This window comes from Salvelinus namaycush, chromosome 18 (assembly GCF_016432855.1).
Source record: "Salvelinus namaycush isolate Seneca chromosome 18, SaNama_1.0, whole genome shotgun sequence".
Classification (NCBI taxonomy): domain Eukaryota; kingdom Metazoa; phylum Chordata; class Actinopteri; order Salmoniformes; family Salmonidae; genus Salvelinus; species Salvelinus namaycush.
The window spans coordinates 28186961-28207671 of record NC_052324.1 but is presented as its reverse complement, the minus strand read 5'-3'; the positions used below and the strand labels follow the sequence as shown (position 1 = coordinate 28207671).

Below are 20711 nucleotides of genomic sequence, written 5' to 3'. Positions count from 1 at the left end.
TCTGTGTCTAGATGTGGGGTCAGATCTGTGTATTGTATTTATTATGGATCCCCATTAGATGTTGCCAAAGCAGCTACTCTGGGGTCCAGCAAAATTAAGGCAATTTATACAATTTTAAAACATTACATTCACAGATTTCACAACACACTGTGTGCCCTCAGGCCCCTACTCCACCACTACCACATCTCTACATTACTAAATCCATGTGTATGTATAGTGCGTATGTTATCGTATGTGTGTGTGTATGCGCCAATGTTTGTGTTGCTTCACAGTCCCCGCTGTGCCATAATCTGTTTTTTTAATCTAATTTTACTGCTTGTGTCAGTTACTTGATGTGGAATAGAGTTCCATGTAGTCATGGCTCTATGTAGTACTGTGTGCCTCCCATAGTCTGTTCTGGACTTGGACTGTGAAGAGATCTCTTGTGGCATGTCTTGTGGGGTATGCATAGGTGTCGGAGCTGTGTGCCAGTAGTTTAGACTGACACCTCGGCGCATTCAACATGTCAATACCTCTCATAAATAATGTCGAGATGTGGGGTCGGTTGATCTGTCTCTAGATGTGGGGCCGGTAGATCTGTGTCTAGATGTGGGCTTGGTAGATATGTCTCTAGATGTGGGGTCAGTAGATCTGTGTCTAGATGTGGGGTCAGTAGATCTGTGTCTAGATGTGGGGTCGGTTGATCTGTGTCTAGATGTGGGGTCGGTTGATCTGTGTCTAGATGTGGGGTCAGTAGATCTGTCTCCAGATGTGGGGCCGGTAGATCTCTCTCCAGATGTGGGGCCGGTAGATCTCTCTCCAGATGTGGGGCCGGTAGATCTGTCTCCAGATGTGGGGCCGGTAGATCTGTCTCCAGATGTGGGGCCGGTAGATCTGTGTCCAGATGTGGGGTCGGTTGATCTGTGTCCAGATGTGGGGTCGGTTGATCTGTGTCTAGATGTGGGGTCGGTTGATCTGTGTCTAGATGTGGGGTCGGTTGATCTGTGTCTAGATGTGGGGTCGGTTGATCTGTCTCTAGATGTGGGGTCGGTTGATCTGTGTCCAGATGTGGGGTCAGTTGATCTGTGTCCAGATGTGGGGTCAGTTGATCTGTGTCTAGATGTGGGGTCAGTTGATCTGTGTCTAGATGTGGGGTCAGTTGATCTGTGTCTAGATGTGGGGTCAGTTGATCTGTGTCTAGATGTGGGGTCAGTTGATCTGTGTCTAGATGTGGGGTCAGTTGATCTGTGTCTAGATGTGGGGTCAGTTGATCTGTGTCTAGATGTGGGGTCAGTTGATGTGGGGTCAGTAGATCTGTGTCTAGATGTGGGGTCAGTAGATCTGTGTCTAGATGTGGGGTCAGTTGATGTGGGGCTCAGTTGATCTGTCTCTAGATGTGGGGCCGGTAGATCTGTGTCTAGATGTGGGGTCAGTAGATCTGTCTCCAGATGTGGGGTCAGTTGATCTGTGTCTAGATGTGGGGTCAGTTGATCTGTCTCTAGATGTGGGGTCAGTAGATCCGTCTCCAGATGTGGGGTCAGTTGATCTGTCTCTAGATGTGGGGTCAGTTGATCTGTCTCTAGATGTGGGGTCAGTTGATCTGTCTCTAGATGTGGGGTCAGTTGATCTGTCTCTAGATGTGGGGTCAGTTGATCTGTCTCTAGATGTGGGGTCAGTACGGATCATTGAAGGGGAAATGGGGGTGTTCTGCGTCCCTCCACACTCTCTTTCCGTCCCTCTGTGAAGAGAACACACAGTTCCATTTTGTAACACCGGAAAACCCCATGTCTCAACTGAAACTCAGCTAAATTTGGCTGCATCTCAGTAGTCTCATATGGTATCCACATCTACTCTCCTTCACCTGTCTAGTTGTGACCCGGGGAGGAGGCCGTATAAGACTATTGACATGCACCCTGAGGTCTCATCTGAGACAATTGGAACTTACCTCCACAGCTGGGACGATGTACCTCTCGTTTCTGCTGAATGACTCCATCTGCTTCATGTCTTCATCCGACAGAGAGAAGTCAAACACCTGTCAATCAGACACAAACGCCCAATCTAGAAAACAATCACAGTAGCTGCACAGAATTGTAACCTGTAGTTTGCTAGACTCAGCCGGCCCTGGATCTCGCGAAAAGTCGCATTTTGGGGAAGAGGTTCGTAGTTTACAAACTGGTCAAAAATCATGCAGGTCAATGTGTATTCATTCCACTAGATGGCGCTATCCTCGCCTGTAGGTTCTGCTGGATCCTGGAGGGGGTGACACTTTTGGGGATGCAGACTACCCCTCTCTGTACCTGCCACCTGGAGACACAGACAGACACACCTGAGAATTGCTCATTACACTGTGGCTAGTTACACGGAGATGTTTGTGTGTTACAGTGTACTGTGTTACCTGAGTATGACCTGAGCAGGGGTCATGCTGTGGCGGAGGGCGATAGCCCCCAGTCCAGGGTCCTGCAGCAGGCAGGGTTCATCAGGCGAGGCCCAGGGCCTGTCACCACTACCCAGGGGGCTGTAGGCCGTCACACATACACCTACCGACCTGGAACATACGCAAACTATTACACACACACACACACACACCTACAACCGTGGAATACACACACACAGTTACACAAACCTACAGACATACACAGGGGCACACACACCACTACACAATCTACCTTACACACACACACACAAACCTACCTGCAGTGACTCAGCAGCTTGGCCTGGGACAGGTATGGGTGACACTCCACCTACAAAGACACAGTTACACCAACACACATAGTCAGAGAATATTACACAGACATACTGTACACACACAGTCCCATACCTGGTTGACTACAGGCTTGTGTTTGGCGATGCTGATGACATCGTCTGTCTGTCTGGCGTTGAAGTTGGACAGACCGATGGCTCGGACCAGCCCCTTATCAACCAGGCTCTCCATGGCAACCCATGTTTCCTGGTAGTGTATGTCATCGTAACACACACTCCCATCGGCCCGCTTGGGCATCAGCTCTGTCCCACGCCTGGAGAACACACAGGCAGCTCAGAGGACCATAACATGTCTGGGACGGGTTTCTAGTACAAATGTGTTCGTTGAGATGTGCAGTCATATTGAGGTGCGAGTAGGGGTGTGTGTGTTGCTCACTGGAAGGCCATGGGCCAATGCATGAGGTAGAGGTCCAGGTAGTTCAGTCCCAGGTGTATTAGACTCTTCCTACAGGCGGTCTCTACATCGTCAGGGTGATGCTGGGTGTTCCACAGCTTAGAGGTCAGAAATACATCCTCACGACGCAGGGCCTGGGGGGCAAAACAGGGGATCAACACACATGCACAGCTTTCCAGAAGGGTTTTCCTAGTGCTCTGATCAAAAAGTGTGTGGCTCACCTTTCCTGGTCCCAGCCTCAGAGCCAGTGCCTCCCCGACCTCCTTCTCATTACTGTACGCAGCAGCACAATCAATGTGTCTGTAGCCACAGTCTAGAGCCGTCAGCACCGCCTGCTTCACCTACAGTGACACAGATAGTCAACACACACGTTAAGGTTTAGGTTATCTGTGTGGATGTTCGTTTTTTGAATGAGAATTAATAGCATTTTGACCTGTCCAGGGGCACTCTTCCAGGTCCCCAGCCCCACCAGGGGAATCTTATGCCCTGACGACAGGGTCACGCAAGAACTCATGGTTCAGTCCAGAGGTTCTGAAAGGCAGGCAAACTGGCAGACAGACAAGCACACAGAAACACACATCATGAATGGACGAATTAAATGTTATATGAGGTAGTAACATGGTGTCCAGCTCTGGAGGCTAAACCATCACTATAGATCTCTGAGTATGACCCAGTTGACCTGGTGTCAGTTGCAAATCACCATGACTAAGTCTTAATGCTGTGTTACTGATTATCACTCATGTTTGAATTCATTAACTCAGCACAGGGGACTCAGATGTGTGACATATAATGAGAGATAATATACCTAAAATATTCATACAACAGTTAAAACAGGCAAATCCTCTCTTTTCTCTCAGTCTCTCTCTTTCAAACATTTTGAACTCTTTCTGAACCTTTCATAACGTAACTCTATAAGAACCTAGTTTCTATACCTAAATAGCTGATCCAACTATATGACAGTCACAGGCTGGCTTTATGGGAACACATTACTGATTAACATCATAGCATTATAATCCTCTATGTCACGTGATACAGTATTGTATTAAAGTATAGTACAATGCCTAAAATAGGTTGAGTGGTCTGAGGACATGCTGATCAAATCAGAATCCCCCCCATCTGCTACTTCTTTCAGCTTCAGCTTTACAGTTTAAATGTAGTTTGTTCCAGTAGATTAGGAGTCTGTAACTGTGTCCACCATTGCCTGAACCACAATGTGAGCAAATAGTGATGTAAGATAGAACTGAGAAGAGATACACAATAGTACATCTCAGTCACACTAACACCCTGGTGCCTTTCCCCCTGTGGAAAGAGAGAAGGTTCTCTAATGTGAGAAGTTATGTCCGTGTGTATCATGCTAGAGTAAGAATATGAGGAGTGATAGTTCTTACCGATCAGACTTCTGTGAGTGTCAGAGTGTGTGTGATGCTCAGTAGTCAGGCTGGTTTTAAACAGACAGAGGTCAAAGTCTGGATGGATCTGTTTATCTGTAACCCAAACGGTTGGGAAACTTCTAAAACTAACTATAGTCATCTACAGAGGACCAACAGTCAATGAACAGCCCACATGTAAATAACCCATTTTCAGTCTCAGAATAACACACTCATGGTCTCATGAATTAGAACATTGACACTCAACATCATGTGTCAAAACAAGAAGAGCGCCAACCTTAAAGGTCCAGTGCAGTCAAAAACATGATTTTTCTGTCTTATATATATTTCCACTCTGAGGTTGGAATAATACTGTGAAATTGAGCCATTTCATAATTTTAACTTTTAGTGTGAGAGCCATTTGAAAAGACCACTTGAAATCTCAGCCTGTTTTTGTGGGATGGAGTTTTGGCCTTCCATGGTGACATCACCATGCAGTAAATTAGTTATTAGTTCACGTGCTAGTAGGAACTCTGAAATTTCCGACTTGCTAACTGGTTCTAGTTATTATACACGTCGCGTTCAACCAATTAGCAAGTCGGACATTTTCAAGTTTCGACTAGCGCGTGAACACGGCAATAATGGACCAATAAGAAAGAGTTCCAAACCTCTGCCAATAACAGTTAATTTTCAGTTTTCCCTCCCCACTCAAACCACTCCCAGACAGTGCTCACAAAATTTGACCTTTAAATGTCTGTTTTGTTATGCAACCTGGGATGGGTTTGGCCTAGTAAATGTGACAGTGTGGTCAGATACAGGATTGTAGACATTGAGATAATGCCCACCATTTTGAATACAAATATTCATGACAGGTCACACATTCATGACAGCTCGTGCACACAACTCCTTTCCATTGTAATTTACAGGTATTTAATGCTATATGAGACCATTGAAGGCCAGGATGATTAGTTGGCCATAGTGGTATGGTGACCAGGTTGGGAAGGACACTAGGGTTTAGACTTCTACTCAATTCGAGTGCCATGGGACGTTTAGTGACCACTAGAAAACAGAGTTAGTTCAGTGAACAAGCTTGTGTTAGGACTAGCCCTGTAGACCTGAGGGCTCACGTTAGCTCCCAGAGCAAATACATAGGCTTTTTAGCTCAGTGGGCTAACACGGTCCTAAAGCATGCAGATGGCCTGGGTTTGATACCTGGTCCCACATAGTAAGTCGAACCTCTGACATCTCATCTAAAATAATGACAAACTGGTTTGACAACTTTGTTATGGTGAACCTAGTGTGGAACAGTTTTCAATATCATCAAACTACAGTAATTTTGAGATTTTATTTTCAAACTTGTCGTCATACATTACATGCTACTATTCATAAAAAATTTGCTATTTTTTTCTTTCTTTCTTATAGCTGGTAAACATAGGGTTGTGATAATAAACTGAGGCCACTCACCCCACCAAAGTCAACCAATCATCTTTAACTTTTCACCTCTATCCACTGCCCCGCTTTCCCGTAGCAGGCAGTAAAAGAAACGCCTGAGCGGGGTCTGTAGAAACCGGAAGCTTCCAGTTTGAGGAAGGATCAAACCAGGTAGCTACACGCTTTCGCCACCAGAGAGGAATCATACAACAAAAACACATGAAAGAAAGATGAGTCCTAAAAAGTCAATCAGGTTTGAATGTTTGTACAGGTGTGATCACATAAGAGCTGGCCCCCATGTGGCACCATCCGTCAGTCCATCTATCCATACAGGTCGTCATCGTTATCCTCGTTAAACACTGGCCCCCCACCAGTTCCCCCGGTACCCTGGCTTGGACCACTGCCCCCTGCAACACTGGATGGGAACCTGTGAGAGAAAGACAATAGTCACCATTATAAACCAGGTAGTTAGGGTCCTGGATGCTGATTGGCTGAAACAGCATTAAAGCCGTATGTATATATGGCCAATATACCACAGCTAAGGGCTGTATCCAGGAACTTCGCTTCGCGCCTAAGAACAGCCCTTAGCCGTGGCATATTTTAGCAATAAGGCCAGAGAGGGTGTGGTAGATGGCCAATACACCACGGCTAAGGGCTGTTCTGTTATACGGTCTGACATACCATGGCTGTCAGCCAATCAGCACTCAGGGCTTGAACCACCCAGTTTATAATTAAGCAATAAAGGCACGAGGGGGTGTGGTATATGGCCAATATACCACGGCTAAGGGCTGTTCTTATGCACGACGCATCACAGAGTCATCACAGCCCTTAGCCGTGGTATTTTGGCCATATACCACAAACCCCAGAGGTGCCTTATATTGCTATTATAAACTGGTTACCAATGTAATTAGAGCAGTAAAAACAAATGTTTTGTTGTACCCGTGGTATACGGTCTGATATATTGGCAATATACCACACCTCCTCTGGCCTTATTGCTTAAATATACCACACCTCCTCTGGCCTTATTGCTTAAATATACCACAACCCCTCGGGCATTATTGCTTAATTATAGCACATTAAACACTGTCACACACACGCCTGCGGTCACACACAAACGTACCTGAAGCTGCCAAAGCCTCGGCTCTGCTGCAGTGTCTGGGCAAACATCTCGTATTTGCGGATGTCATTGTCGCTGACGGAGCGGCGGGCGAATCGCATGGCCTCCTCAAAGTGGTCCTTCCTGATCTCTGGCACAGGGTCATCCTCCTCCACCTCCTGGAGACGGGAATAGAGGGAGGGAGGAAGGTAATTGAAAAAGAATAGTAGACCGAGAGAGAGATGGCGTGAACGAGGTGTGTGCCGTGTGTGAACTGACCATAGCAGAAGGGTTGGTCTGCCTCTCCCTCTCTCGGCGAATCTCGTTCTCGATGCACTCTCTGATGGCCAGCTTACAGGCCCGCTGGCAGATTTCTGTAAGGTCAGCACCCGAGAACCCATTGGTCATCTTAGCCAGGAAGTCCAGATCAACATCCTATAGGATAGAGGGAGGAGACAGTGTAACCAATCAACGTCAGGGTAATATGACAGATCTATAGCACCTGAAACATATTACATATTGGTGTGAGTCACTAAATCTAGTTACATAACACAACTACCATCGGGCTCTTGCTACATTAGCATGATGACAGGTGTAGAAAGATGTAGTGTTTATGAGCGGTGTGTGTTTTACCTTGCTAATGGGGCTCTTGCGGAGGTTAGCCTTGAGAATGTTGATCCTGCTCTTCTCGTCAGGCAGAGGGATGTAAATAAGCTGGTCCAGACGGCCGGGTCGAAGGATGGCAGGATCAATGATATCAGGGCGATTGGTGGCGCCGATGATGAAGACATTCTTTTTGCTGGACATGCCGTCCATCTCAGTCAGGATCTGGTTGATGACACGGTCGGCCGCTCCGCCACCGTCTCCCACGTTACCCCCACGGGACTTCGCTATGGAGTCCAGCTCGTCAAAGAACAACACACACGGGGCTGCCTGGCGAGCCTGTACACACAGAAAAACACAGTAGATTACACCATATACTATTGAAAATGGTGTACCACAGGGTTCAATGCCAAGACCACTGTTTTTCTCCATGTTTATTTATGACCTACCATAGCGCACGAATACAAATGTTAACTTTGGCGAGTCACTTCTATGTCATACCTTGTCAAAGATCTCCCTGACGTTAGCCTCAGACTCTCCGAACCACATGGTGAGAAGCTCAGGTCCTTTGATGGAGATGAAGTTGGCCTGGCACTCGTTGGCGATGGCCTTGGCCAGCAGGGTCTTACCGCAACCCGGGGGCCCGTAGAACAACACTCCCTTAGATGGGGTCATACCGAACTTCAGGAACTTATCAGGGTGCTCCACTGGGTACTATAGGGGAAAGAAAGATAGAGATAAGGTATGACAATGTGTGTAAGGTTCAACTTTGTGCACGGGTGTGATTGCAGGCCTGCATAGGACGAAGGCAGAGCAGCTAGCGAGGTACTGCTCTGTGTTAGCGGTCACGGGCAGCCTTGCTGTATGGAGAAGGTGCTTTTTTTTCATCCACAAGTGTCCATATATCCATGACTTATGAAATGTTTGAATCCTTCGACTACTGTGATTTGTGGATTCAAATAAAGCATTTTAAATGTGTTTGTGTGTGCGAGCGCGTCGTACCTGCACCAGTTCCTGCAACTCCCTCTTGACATCTTCCAGTCCTCCAATGTCCCCCCAGGTGATGTTAGGAACCTCTACCACCGTCTCCCTTAGAGCTGATGGGTTACTCTGGCTCAGAGCCCACTGAAATACAAAACACACGTATAATATCATATACAAGTCAGAAGTTTACATACATTTAGGTTGGAGTCATTAAACTCATTTTTCAACCACTCCACACATTTCTTGTTAACAAACTATAGTTTTGGCAAGTCGGTTAGGACATCTACTTTGTGCATGACACAAGTAATTTTCCCAACAATTATTTACAGACAGATTATTTCACTATCACAATTACCAGTGGGTCAGAAGTTTACATACACTAAGTTGACTGTGCCTTTAAAAAGCTTGGAAAATTCCAGAAAATTCCATCATGGCTTTAGAAGCTTCTGATAGGCTAATTGACATCATTTGAGTCAATTGGAAGTGTACCTGTGGATGTATTTCAAGGCCTACCTTCAAACAGTGCCTCTTTGCTTGACATCATGGGAAAATCCAAAGAAATCAGCCAAGACCTCAGAAAAATGTTTGTATATCTCCACAAGTCCGGTTCATATTTGGGGGCAATTTCCAAATGCCTGAAGGTACCACGTTCAACAGTATAAGCAATAGTACGCAAGTATAAACACCATGGGACCACGCAGCCGTCATACCGCTCAGGAAGGAGACGCGTTCTGTCTCCTAGAGATGAACGTACTTTGGTGCGGAAAGTGCAAATCAATCCCAGAACGGCAGCAAAGGACCTTGTGAAGATGCTGGAGGACACAGGTACAAAGGTATCTATATCCAAAGTAAAACAAGTCCTATATCGACATAACCTGAAAGGCCGCTCAGCAAGAAAGAAGCCACTGCTCCAAAACCGCCATAAAAAAGCCAGACTACGTTTTGCAACTGCACATGGGGACAAAGATCGTACTTTTTGGAGAAATGTCCTCTGGTCTGATGAAACAAAAATAGAACTGTTTGGCCATAATGACCATTGTTATGTTTGGAGGAAAAAGGGGGAGGCTTGCAAGCTTAAGAACACCATCCCAACCATGAAGCACAGGGGTGACAGCATCATGTTGTGGTGGTGCTTTGCTGCAGGAGGGACTGTTGCACTTCACAAAATAGATGGCATCATGAGGATGGAAAATTATGTGGATATATTGAAGCAACATCTCAAGACATCAGTCAGGAAGTTAAAGCTTGGTCGCAAATGGGTCTTCCAAATGGACAATGACCCCAAGCATACTTCCAAAGTTGTGGCAAAATGGCTTAAGGACAACAAAGTCAAGGTATTGGAGTGGCCATCACAAAGCCCTGACCTCAATCCTTTCGAAAATATGTGGGTAGAACTGAAAAAGTGTGTGCGAGCAAGGAGGCCTACAAACCTGACTCAGTTACACCAGCTCTGTCAGGAGGAATGGGCCAAAATTCACCCAACTTATTGTGGGAAGCTTGTGGAAGGCTACCCGAAACATTTGACCCAAGTTAAACAATTAAAGGCAATGCTACCAAATACTAATTGAGTGTATGGAAACTTCTGACCCACTGGGAATGTGATGAAAGAAATAAAAGCTGAAATAAATCTACTATTATTCTGACATTTCACATTCTTCAAATAAAGTGGTGATCCTAACTGACCTAAGACAGGGAATTTTTACTAGGATTAAATGTCAGGAATTGTGAAAAGCTGAGTTTAAATGTATTTGGCTAAGGTGTATGTAAACTTCCGACCTCAACTGTATACATAACCAGGAGTTGTATAGTTATTATGTACTAGGTTGTGGTAGACTGTGTAGTCTACCCTAGGTAGTGACAGTCAACACTTGGTAGTGTGTTTCCTACCCTGAAGTCGTCCATGGTAACGGCCAGGGAGTTCATGACCTCCGCATCGATGGTCTCGTCCTCCAAGTCGATTAGGTCCATCTTCTTCCTGATGGCCTGGAGAGCAGCCTCAGAGCACAGGGCAGCCAGGTCAGCACCCACGTGACCGTGGGTCTCATTAGCCACCTACACGGAGATACAGGGGGAGTTAACACCCAGGCCAGCCTCGGAACACAATGCTACCAGTTCAATGGGTGTGGGAAATGTGTGTCGGCCACCTAACAAGACACACACCCAGGATGTGTTCCAAATGGCACCCTATTCCTTCAATCAGGGATTGACAACTTTTTTTGCCACTTGTCCATTGGACAAGTAGGACAGATTTTTTATTTTGTGCAAAAGCTCAAGTCACTTGTCCCCAAATAAAATTATCCAACACCATTTTTACATCACTGTATGAAGCAAAGAACCACTTTTAAAAATAAAAAGCATTACGATTTTTTTTACCATAGATAATCTGACAAAAATGTAGGCTACGCTGCCTATTCAGGGTCAAGATTGACGTTGAAATTGGATGTTTATTTCCCGATGTCCGCCTTCAAAATCAGCCACAAGGGACAACAGTGAGCACTATTACCATCAATTAGACTTGGGTTTTACTAGGGTGTTGTGGATTGGGTTGGTGGATGGGAGTAATCTATGAATATTGTTCCAATGTTGGTCTCTCTTATCCAATTCTGATCGGAATAATTATTCGATATTGTGATGTGATTTTTTTTTACTTGTCCATTCGGACAACTTAAATCTATATTCTTCTTATCTGACAATTATTCTCCTTGTCCCAGTGCAGAACTTAATTTTTTTGGTATTTTACCCCCTTTTTCGTGATATCCAACTGCGATCCAATTTGAGTCTTGTCTCATTGCTGCACACTCCGTAACGGGCTGAGGAGAGACGAAGGTCGAGTCATATGTCCTCCAAAACATGACCCGCCAAACCGCGTTTCTTAACACCAGCCCGCTTAACCCAGAAGCCAGCTGCACCAATGTATCGGAGTAAACACTGTTCAACTGACGACCCGCCAAACAGCTTGCAAGCGCCCGGCCCGCCACAAGGAGTCACTACAGCGTGATGAGCCAAGTAAAGCCCCCACCGGCCCAACCTTCCCCTTAACGACACTGGGCCAATTGTGCGGCGCCCTATGGGACTCCCGGTCACGGCCGGTTGTGACACAACCTGGGATCGAACCCGGGTCTGTAGTGATGCAACAAGCACTACAATGCAGTACCTTAGAACGCTGCGGGAGGCCTCAGTGCAGCACTTTTGACCAGGGCGGTAGGGAATAGGATGCCATTTGGGACACAAGCCAAGAGTCAGCACACACCTGTTCAAGGTCAACATCGTCATTCAGTTTCATGTTCTTGGTGTGGATCTGCAGGATTTCCAGTCTGCCTGTAGCATCAGGGATTCCAATGTCCACCTCCCTGTCAAAACGCCCTGGAGGCACAAGCACGTTGGAGCATTAAAGCAACAAATATAACTGCACAATAAAAACATCAAAACACCCTGGAACCAACCGGTAAAAAGTGTATATACGTACCAAATCTCCTAAGTGCAGCGTCTATGCTGTTGGGTCTGTTGGTGGCTGCCATGACAATGACATGAGCCCTCTGCTTCAGCCCGTCCATCAGGGTCAGCAGCTGAGACACGATACGCCTCTCCACTTCTCCATGGGTCTACAAACACACACACATGTCAACAACAGCAGGATATGCCTCTCCATCTAATCATGGGTCTACAGAAAATGTCAGATCAGTTCATAGCTGCTGGACTTTGTTTTTATTGAAGTGAAACAATGTCATAGTTGGGTGACCCTTTAGAAGGATTTTTCCGGTTCCTTTGTATTCCATTTTTATTCTCCTGGTCTGCACATCAACCGATGGACACCGTTAATACCCATTCTCTCTCCCCCACACCTTCTCTCTCTTTGGAGCGATAGCATCCAGCTCATCAATGAAGATGATGGCAGGAGAGTTCTTCTCAGCCTCTTCGAAGGCCTTCCTCAAGTTGCTCTCACTCTCTCCAGCCAGCTTACTCATGATCTCAGGACCTACGGACAGGCACACAGACAGAAGGGCCATACAGAGCAAAATCAAAACAGCAAGAGTACAATGACATATCATGAACACTGAACCTCTGCCAGGGAAAGGGTAAGGTTTAGAATCTCACCGTTGATGAGGAAGAAGAAGGCTCCGGTCTCATTAGCGACAGCTCTGGCAATCAGGGTCTTTCCTGTACCGGGGGGTCCATACAGCAGGATACCACGGGGGGGCTGGAGGGGAGTACAGGTGCATGTCAGTCATTAGAACATTTCTAATAGTGAAAAATGCTTACTTCTTAAGCCAATTGAAATTGTTGACTTCCAAGTCTGGAAAGCATGTTTTTAAACTCCTTACTGTTCAAGAAAGTGCGTAGACTAACAAGGCCTTGAAGATAGTGAACTGTGTGTGTTACCTTGACTCCTATAGCCTTGAATAGTGCAGGGTGTCTGAGTGGCAGCTCCACCATCTCCTTGATCTGAGCCAGCTGCTTCCTCACTCCTCCGATATCGTCATAGCCCACCTCATTCAGGGACTCCTCCTCATCCTACACACACAAAAAACACACACAGATATAAGTCTGAGGCTTGAGAGTAGGTTTGCTTACTAGGGCTAAGTATTGGCAGGGACTTCAGGATACATAGGTCCCGATTCATTACATATTCCCACCCGAGCCTCTAGCTGTGGACCTGGAGAAAAGCAACGCTAATTGGCTAAAAGTACAACGCCTAGATTTACATAGGCTAAATTAAGAGTGCTCTGCCCACAAGCAATTGGTTGAGGTTGTGACCCACCTCTCTCCTGATAGGCTCTCCCTCACAGTGGATGACGGTATCGGGAGCAACGATGCAGTAAGGGTTGGGGTCAGTCTCCACCAACTTGAACTCCACCGCACGCATACCCCCCCGAACCAGGAAGATATCACCTACACACAATGACATATTACAGAATCAAATATAGAACAAACAATTGTTCACCGGTGCTGTTTTGAAACAAAACGATTGGTAACAGGTGTGTGTTAGGGATGGGCACAGTTAATCGACTATCCAGACATCCAAACAGACATTCGTATTTGAACACATTTTGGGATCATTTTTTAGGCCTGTTTTAACAATGAAAAAGCTGTTTAAATGAAATTGTCCATGTTACACACAAGATACACCATGACATGTGAAATGCTTAATTTAATAAAACAACAAACTTTAGAATGTAGTGTTTATGTACGGCGCATTGAGCACTTTCAAAGTCCCATGGCTTTGACAGTTCATTGTTAACAGCACTACTGTAAATGCAGCCTAGTTCTGAGGACACACAAAGTTAATGTTTTATTTTCAAACAAATTCTCTCTCGTGGGTTATGGGTTGCGCTTTACATGGGGGCATTTGACGATCATAGCTCATTTAGCCCTCTGGTCAGCCCTGACAGCGGTATGCCATTTTTCCCACTTCAAATAGCGGTTAGCCTACAGGCGCACACCAACCGAGGGTCCCCACAGGACCTGACACAGATTAATGCAAAACACTAACCAGAAAACGTTTTAAATATATATATAATCTGTTCTATTATGGCGAACATTAGACTTCACGTTCACTGTTAGCCTAGACTACTGTTAGCTAAAAACTACCGGAATAGCACCCTGAAAACAACTGTACACTGTCTGCTGCGGCATCATTCTGATTAGAGGTCGACCGATTATGATTTTTCAACACCGATATCGATTACTGGAGGACCGAAAAAAGCTGATACCGAATAAATCGGCCGACACATATATATACACACACATATATATATATATATATACATACACATACAGTGGGGAGAACAAGTATTTGATACACTGCCGATTTTGCAGGTTTCCTACTTACAAAGCATGTAGAGGTCTGTAATTTGTATCATAGGTACACTTCAACTGTGAGAGACGGAATCTAAAACAAAATCCAGAAAAATCTCATTGTATGATTTTTAAGTAATTCATTTGCATTTTATTGCATGACATAAGTATTTGATACATCAGAAAAGCAGAACTTAATATTTGGTACAGAAACCTTTGTTTGCAATTACAGAGATCATACGTTTCCTGTAGTTCTTGACCAGGTTTGCACACACTGCAGCAGGGATTTTGACCCACTCCTCCATACAGACCTTATCCAGATCCTTCAGGTTTCGGGGCTGTCGCTGGGCAATACAGACTATCAGCTCCCTCCAAAGATTTTCTATTGGGTTCAGGTCTGGAGACTGGCTAGGCCACTCCAGGACCTTGAGATGCTTCTTACGGAGCGGAGCCACTCCTTAGTTGCCCTGGCTGTGTGTTTCGGGTCGTTGTCATGCTGGAAGACCCAGCCACGACCCATCTTCAATGCTCTTACTGAGGGAAGGAGGTTGTTGGCCAAGATCTCGCGATACATGGCCCCATCCATCCTCCCCTCAATACGGTGCAGTCGTCCTGTCCCCTTTGCAGAAAAGCATCCCCAAAGAATTATGTTTCCACCTCCATGCTTCACGGTTGGGATGGTGTTCTTGGGGTTGTACTCATCCTTCTTCTTCCTCCAAACACGGCGAGTGGAGTTTAGACCAAAAAGCTCTATTTTTGTCTCATCAGACCACATGACCTTCTCCCATTCCTCCTCTGGATCATCCAGACGGTCATTGGCAAACTTCAGACGGGCCTGGACATGCGCTGGCTTGAGCAGGGGGACCTTGCGTGCGCTGCAGGATTTTAATCCATGGGCAATACGTAGTGTGTTACTAATGGATTTCTTTGAGACTGTGGTCCCAGCTCTCTTCAGGTCATTAACCAGGTCCTGCCGTGTAGTTCTGGGCTGATCCCTCACCTTCCTCATGATCATTGATGCCCCACGAGATGAGATCTTGCATGGAGCCCCAGACCGAGGGTGATTGACTGTCATCTTGAACTTCTTCCATTTTCTAATAATTGCGCCAACAGTTGTTGCCTTCTCACCAAGCTGCTTGCCTATTGTCCTGTAGCCCATCCCAGCCTTGTGTATATACATTTGTAATAATGACAATTACAACAATACTGAATGAACAATGCACTTATTTTAACTTAATACATAAATAAAATCTATTTAGTCTCAAATAAATAATGAAACATGCACAATTTGATTTAAATAACGCAAAAACACAGTGTTGGAGAAGAAAGTAAAAGTGCAATATGTGCCATGTAAAAAAGATAACGTTTAAGTTCCTTGCTCAGAACATGAGAACATATGCAAGCTGGTGGTTCAATATTCTCAGTTCTTCAATATTCCCAGTTAAGAAGTTTAGGTTGTAGTTATTATAGGAATTATGATGCGTCGACTATTTCTCTCTATACCATTTGTATTTCATATACCTTTGACTATTGGATGTTCTCATAGGCACTTTAGTATTGCCAGCCTAATCTCAGGAGTTGATAGGCTTGAAGTCATAAACAGCGCTGTGAAGCAAGCATTGCTAAGAGCTGCTGGCAAACGCAGTTAAGTTTGAATGAACGCTTACGAACCTGCTGCCGCCTACCACTGCGTCAGACTGCTCTATCAAATCATAGACTTAATTATAATATAATAAACACAGAAATACGAGCCGTTGGTCATTAATATGGTCAAATCCGGAAACTATCATTTCGAAAACAAAACGTTTATTCCGTTCCGTATTTTATCCCTAAGTCTAAATATTGCAACCTTCAATGTTATGTCATAATTATGTTAAATTCTGGCAAATTAATTACGGTCTTTGTTAGAAAGAAATGGTCTTCACACAGTTCGCAACGAGCCAGGTGGCCCAAACTGTTGCATATACCCTGACTCTGCGTGCAATGAAAGCAAGAGAAGTGACACAATTTCCATAGTTAATATTGCCTGCTAACATGAATTTCTTTTAACTAAATATGGAGGTTTAAAAAATATATACTTCTGTGTATTGATTTTAAGAAAGACATTGATGTTTATGGTTAGGTACATTCGTGCAATGATTGTGTTTTTTTCGCGAATGTGCTTTTGTTAAATCATCCCCCATTTGGCGAAGTAGGCTGTGATTCGATGATAAATTAACAGGCACCGCATTGATTATATGCAACGCAGGACAAGCTAGTTAACCTAGTAATATCATCAACCATGTGTAGTTAACTATTGATTATTATTTTTTATAAGAGAAGTTTAATGCTAGCTAGCAACTTACCTTGGCTCCTTGCTGCACTCGCGTAACAGGTGGTCAGCCTGCCACACAGTCTCCTCGTGGAATGCAATGTAATCGGCATCCAAAAATGCTGATTACCGATTGTTATGAAAACTTGAAATTGGCCCTAATTAAATCGGTCGACCTCTAATTCTGATTGGTCAAGAGAGTAGAGATTATTATTTGGCGCCCCCCCTTGGTTTGTGCTGTGGTGGAGACCTTTGTGGGCTATACTCGGCCTTGTCTCAGGATTGTAAGTTGGTGGTTGAGGATATCCCTCTAGTGGTGCGGGGGCTGTGCTTTGGCAAAGTGGGTGGGGTTATATCCTTCCTGTTTGGCCCTGTCCGGGGGTTTCTTCGGATGGGGCCACAGTGTCTCCTGACCGCTCCTGTCTCAGCCTCCAGTATTTATGCTGCAGTAGTTTATGTGTTGGGGGGCTAGGGTCAGTTGGTTATACCTGGAGTACTTCTCCTGTCTTATCCAGTGTCCTGTGTGAATTTAAGTATGCTCTCTCTAATTCTCTCGTTCTCTCTTTCTCTCTGAGAACCTGAGCCCTAGGACCATACGTCAGGACTACCGGGCATGCTGACACCTTGCTGTCCCCAGTCCGCCTGGCCTTGCTGCTATTCCAGTTTCAACTGTTCTGCCTGCGGTTACGAAACCCCTACCTGTCCCAGACCTGCTGTTTTCAACTCTTAATGATCGGCTATGAAAAGCCAACTGAGATTTATTCCTGATTTATTATTTGACCATGCTTGTCATTTATGAACATTTTGAAAATCTTGGCTCTCTCTAATTTTCTCCTTCTCTCTTTCTTTCTCTCGGAGGACCTGAGCCCTAGGACCATACGTCGGGACTACCGGCCGTGGTGACTCCTTGCTGTCCCCAGTCCGCCTGGCCTTGCTGCTATTCCAGTTTCAACTGTTCTGCCTGCGGTTATGGAACCCCTACCTGTCCCAGACCTGCTGTTTTCAACTCTTAATGATCGGCTATGAAAAGCCAACTGAGATTTATTCCTGATTATTATTTGACCATGCTTGTCATTTATGAACATTTTGAAAATCTTGGCTCTCTCTAATTTTCTCCTTCTCTCTTTCTTTCTCTCGGAGGACCTGGGCCCTAGGACCATGCGTCGGGACTGCCGCCCGTGGTGACTCCTTGCTGTCCCCAGTCCGCCTGGCCTTGCTGCTATTCCAGTTTCAGCTGTTCTGCCTGCGGTTATGGAACCGCCACCTGTCCCAGACCTGTTGTTTTTCAACTCTTAATGATCAGCTATGAAAAGCCAACTGAAAATTATTCATGATTATTATCTGACCATGCTTGTCACTTATGAACATTTTTGAACATCTTGGCATAGTTCTGTTATAATCTCCACCCGGCACAGCCAGAAGAGGACTGGCCACCCCTCATAGCCTGGTTCCTCTCTAGGTTTCTTCCTAGGTTTTGGCCTTTCTAGGGAGTTTTTCCTAGCCACCGTGCTTCTACACCTGCATTACTAGCTGTTTGGGGTTTTAGGCTGGGTTTCTGTACAGCACTTCGAGATATTAGCTGATGTACGAAGGGCTATATAAAATAAAATTGATTGATTGATTGATTATATATAATTTTGACTATACGACTATCCGGAAAAATATATTTTATGTGAATAGTGAAATAATTTCAAATGCTCATCCCTAGTGTGTGTACTGACCCTTGCGGATGGGCCTGTAGGCCTCTAGGAAGTAGGGTTTGAGGTAGACCTCAAATAGATTGCCAGTTATTCCCTCCACTGTATCATCAATAGGCAAAACGTGGATCCTCTTCCCATACTTCACATCAGGACACGGCTGGATACTGCAACAGGAAGAATAGAGAAACATCACTCATCTAAATTTGCTTTGGGCATATGTACAAAAACAAACTTGTTTGTTCCAGTGTGTGCGAATCTGTATGTGTACCTGATGACATCCCCCAGACGGACGCGGAGGTTGTTGCGGACCACACGGTTCATGCGGATCTTCTCATCAGAGCAGGTGTCGTCAGACAAAACAATACATACTGACTCCCTGCGCTTCTTACCCTTCATCAGCACTGTGTCTCCACGAAACAGCTGCAGCTCATCCATCTTTGCCTAAAAACAGAACATGAACACCATGAGTTTCACTAGATGTTCTAAACACTTTTAGTACAGCAGGATCAGATCGTTTACAGATCTTTGCCACAGCAGCAGCAGAGAACCAAAATAACACGTTTGCTTAGCGCCAGAATAATTACATTCTGGGACTGTGAACAGAGGATGAGGATACAAATCCACCCAATCACCTGTGCCTACCTGAGAGAGAGAGACCACACTGTTGTCTTCATTGATGGATTCATCGACAATCAATCTGTTAGGTCTGGTCTTCTGCTTCAAAATCGCAGTGGAAAGATCATCATTTTTGGATCTGGGTGAAACAAACAAAAGCGATAAGTTAAAACTGACTGTCTGATATTTCACAGTTACTACATACACATTCATTCTTGGGCTCCCGAGTGGCGCAGCGGTCTAAAGGCTCTGCATCTCAGTGCTAGAGGCGTCACTACAGACACCCTGGTTCGAATCCAGGCTGTATCACAACCGTCCGTGACTGGGAGTCCCACAGGGCAGCGCACAGTTGGCCCAGCGTCGTCCTGGTTTGGTTTGGCCGGTGTTAATAAGAATTTGTTCTTAACTTAGTTAAATAACGGTTAAATAAAAATACAAAATCCTTGTCCTATTGGGAATATTGATTAACAACGTCATTATCTAGCTAACTAGATAGATAAGTATAGCTGTCTATAAATGCCAAGCTAGCAAGTTAACATCGCGCAATCACTTGACTTGGCCAACTTTCATATTGTACACTTTGTTTCATGATCAGATAAATAGCTATGCTAACGTTAAATAAATCCGAAATACTGTTCATTCATCGCCAGCTAATGTTGTTTAACTAGCTACTAGTAGCCAAGCAGCAGATGACACAGCAAAAGGACACACCTTTTGAGATCCCAAGTTGTCAAGTTACGGCTATTTATTAGCTACACCAGCTAAAACAGAGGTGTAGCTAGTTTGGTAACGTTATTGCATATGCCAGATTGCTAGCTAATATGCCATATTCCTAAATGACCTAAACCGTCATTACACTTTGAATGATACGTTTATTAGCTAGCTAACTAAACGGGTAACGTTAGGCTAACATGTTAACGTTAGTTTAGCTAAGCCAGTAAATTAGTGACATGGCCGGCATTTATCAGCTTTGACAGTTAGCTAGCTACCCAACCACTTACGTTAGTTAACGTGAGGTAGCTAGCGAGTTGGCTAACTAACGTCAACACATTTACATGGTAATGTATTTAAAAAATGTGTCCTGCCTCTAATTCATCATCATGGGTCCTTGGATGAGTTTGTCAAGCAAGAGACTCACAGGCTAGTTAGTTAGCAACATATGTTAACATTGGTTAGCAAACTGTGCCGGTAGGCCCAGCTAGCTACGTTTTGTCAGGTTAAGTTGCCTAACGTTAGCTAGCTAGATACAAACGCCTGTCAGTCATGTACGATAGTTTTGGACATTCCATTGACTGGTCCCAATTACAGTGTACAACGTTACGAGCTAACGTTAGTTAATACTTGGTTGCCTAACTAGCTAGCTAAATCCACTCGTAGTAAGAGTCTTACATAAACCGTAATGTTAGTATGGCATGACATCCAATATGCTAACTAGCTAGCTGAGGTAAAATACCATAAGAGTCTAGTAGCAAAGCTAGCTAATTCGCTTGTAAAAATGACACGTTTGTATCTATTTATACTTACTCTCCTCCCGAGGCCATGGTGGTACTCCTCCTGAATTAGCTAGTGTGTATAAATAAAAAGTAGCTACTGTAGCTATTTGTTAAGCTTTGTCCGCAAAGTAACTTCACAACGTTCTCTTGAGCTCTTCTTCTTTACATTTGTATTGGCGGAT

The 20711-nt window shown here is 44.9% G+C and overlaps 2 protein-coding genes across 2 annotated transcripts; both read right to left on the bottom strand.

Moving 5' to 3' along the window:
* Positions 1-797: 797 nt before the first annotated feature.
* Positions 798-4641, bottom strand: akr1a1a (aldo-keto reductase family 1, member A1a (aldehyde reductase)). The gene is made up of 10 exons (XM_039013617.1): positions 4522-4641; positions 3567-3680; positions 3355-3474; positions 3116-3267; positions 2798-2993; positions 2671-2720; positions 2375-2524; positions 2211-2283; positions 1925-2011; positions 798-1717 (listed from the first exon to the last, which is right to left on the bottom strand). Exons 2-10 carry the CDS (start codon positions 3645-3647, stop codon positions 1652-1654), a joined length of 975 nt encoding a protein of 324 aa, XP_038869545.1. The 5' UTR covers positions 3648-3680; positions 4522-4641; the 3' UTR covers positions 798-1651.
* Positions 4642-5831: 1190 nt separating this feature from the next.
* Positions 5832-20706, bottom strand: LOC120063311 (transitional endoplasmic reticulum ATPase-like). Its single transcript, XM_039013616.1, has 17 exons — positions 20561-20706; positions 19064-19175; positions 18690-18862; positions 18443-18585; positions 13374-13504; positions 12995-13126; positions 12710-12812; positions 12457-12590; positions 12081-12216; positions 11865-11977; positions 10502-10666; positions 8633-8755; positions 8132-8344; positions 7661-7969; positions 7307-7462; positions 7052-7206; positions 5832-6358 (listed from the first exon to the last, which is right to left on the bottom strand). Exons 1-17 carry the CDS (start codon positions 20575-20577, stop codon positions 6253-6255), a joined length of 2421 nt encoding a protein of 806 aa, XP_038869544.1. The 5' UTR covers positions 20578-20706; the 3' UTR covers positions 5832-6252.
* Positions 20707-20711: the final 5 nt, after the last annotated feature.

Excerpts from the sequence above, each read along its gene's own strand:
- akr1a1a (XM_039013617.1), bottom strand. The coding sequence starts at position 3,647 with ATGAGTTCTTGCGTGACCCTGTCGTCAGGGCATAAGATTCCCCTGGTG. Across the intron at positions 2,525-2,670 it reads AAGCTGCTGAGTCACTGCAG|GTCGGTAGGTGTATGTGTGA; the intron begins GTAGGTTTGTGT and ends CGTATGTTCCAG. Across the intron at positions 2,012-2,210 it reads GGATCCAGCAGAACCTACAG|GTGTTTGACTTCTCTCTGTC; the intron begins GCGAGGATAGCG and ends TCTGATTGACAG.
- LOC120063311 (XM_039013616.1), bottom strand. Across the intron at positions 7,970-8,131 it reads TCAGGGAGATCTTTGACAAG|GCTCGCCAGGCAGCCCCGTG; the intron begins GTATGACATAGA and ends CTGTGTGTACAG. Across the intron at positions 7,207-7,306 it reads AGACCAACCCTTCTGCTATG|GAGGTGGAGGAGGATGACCC; the intron begins GTCAGTTCACAC and ends TCCCGTCTCCAG.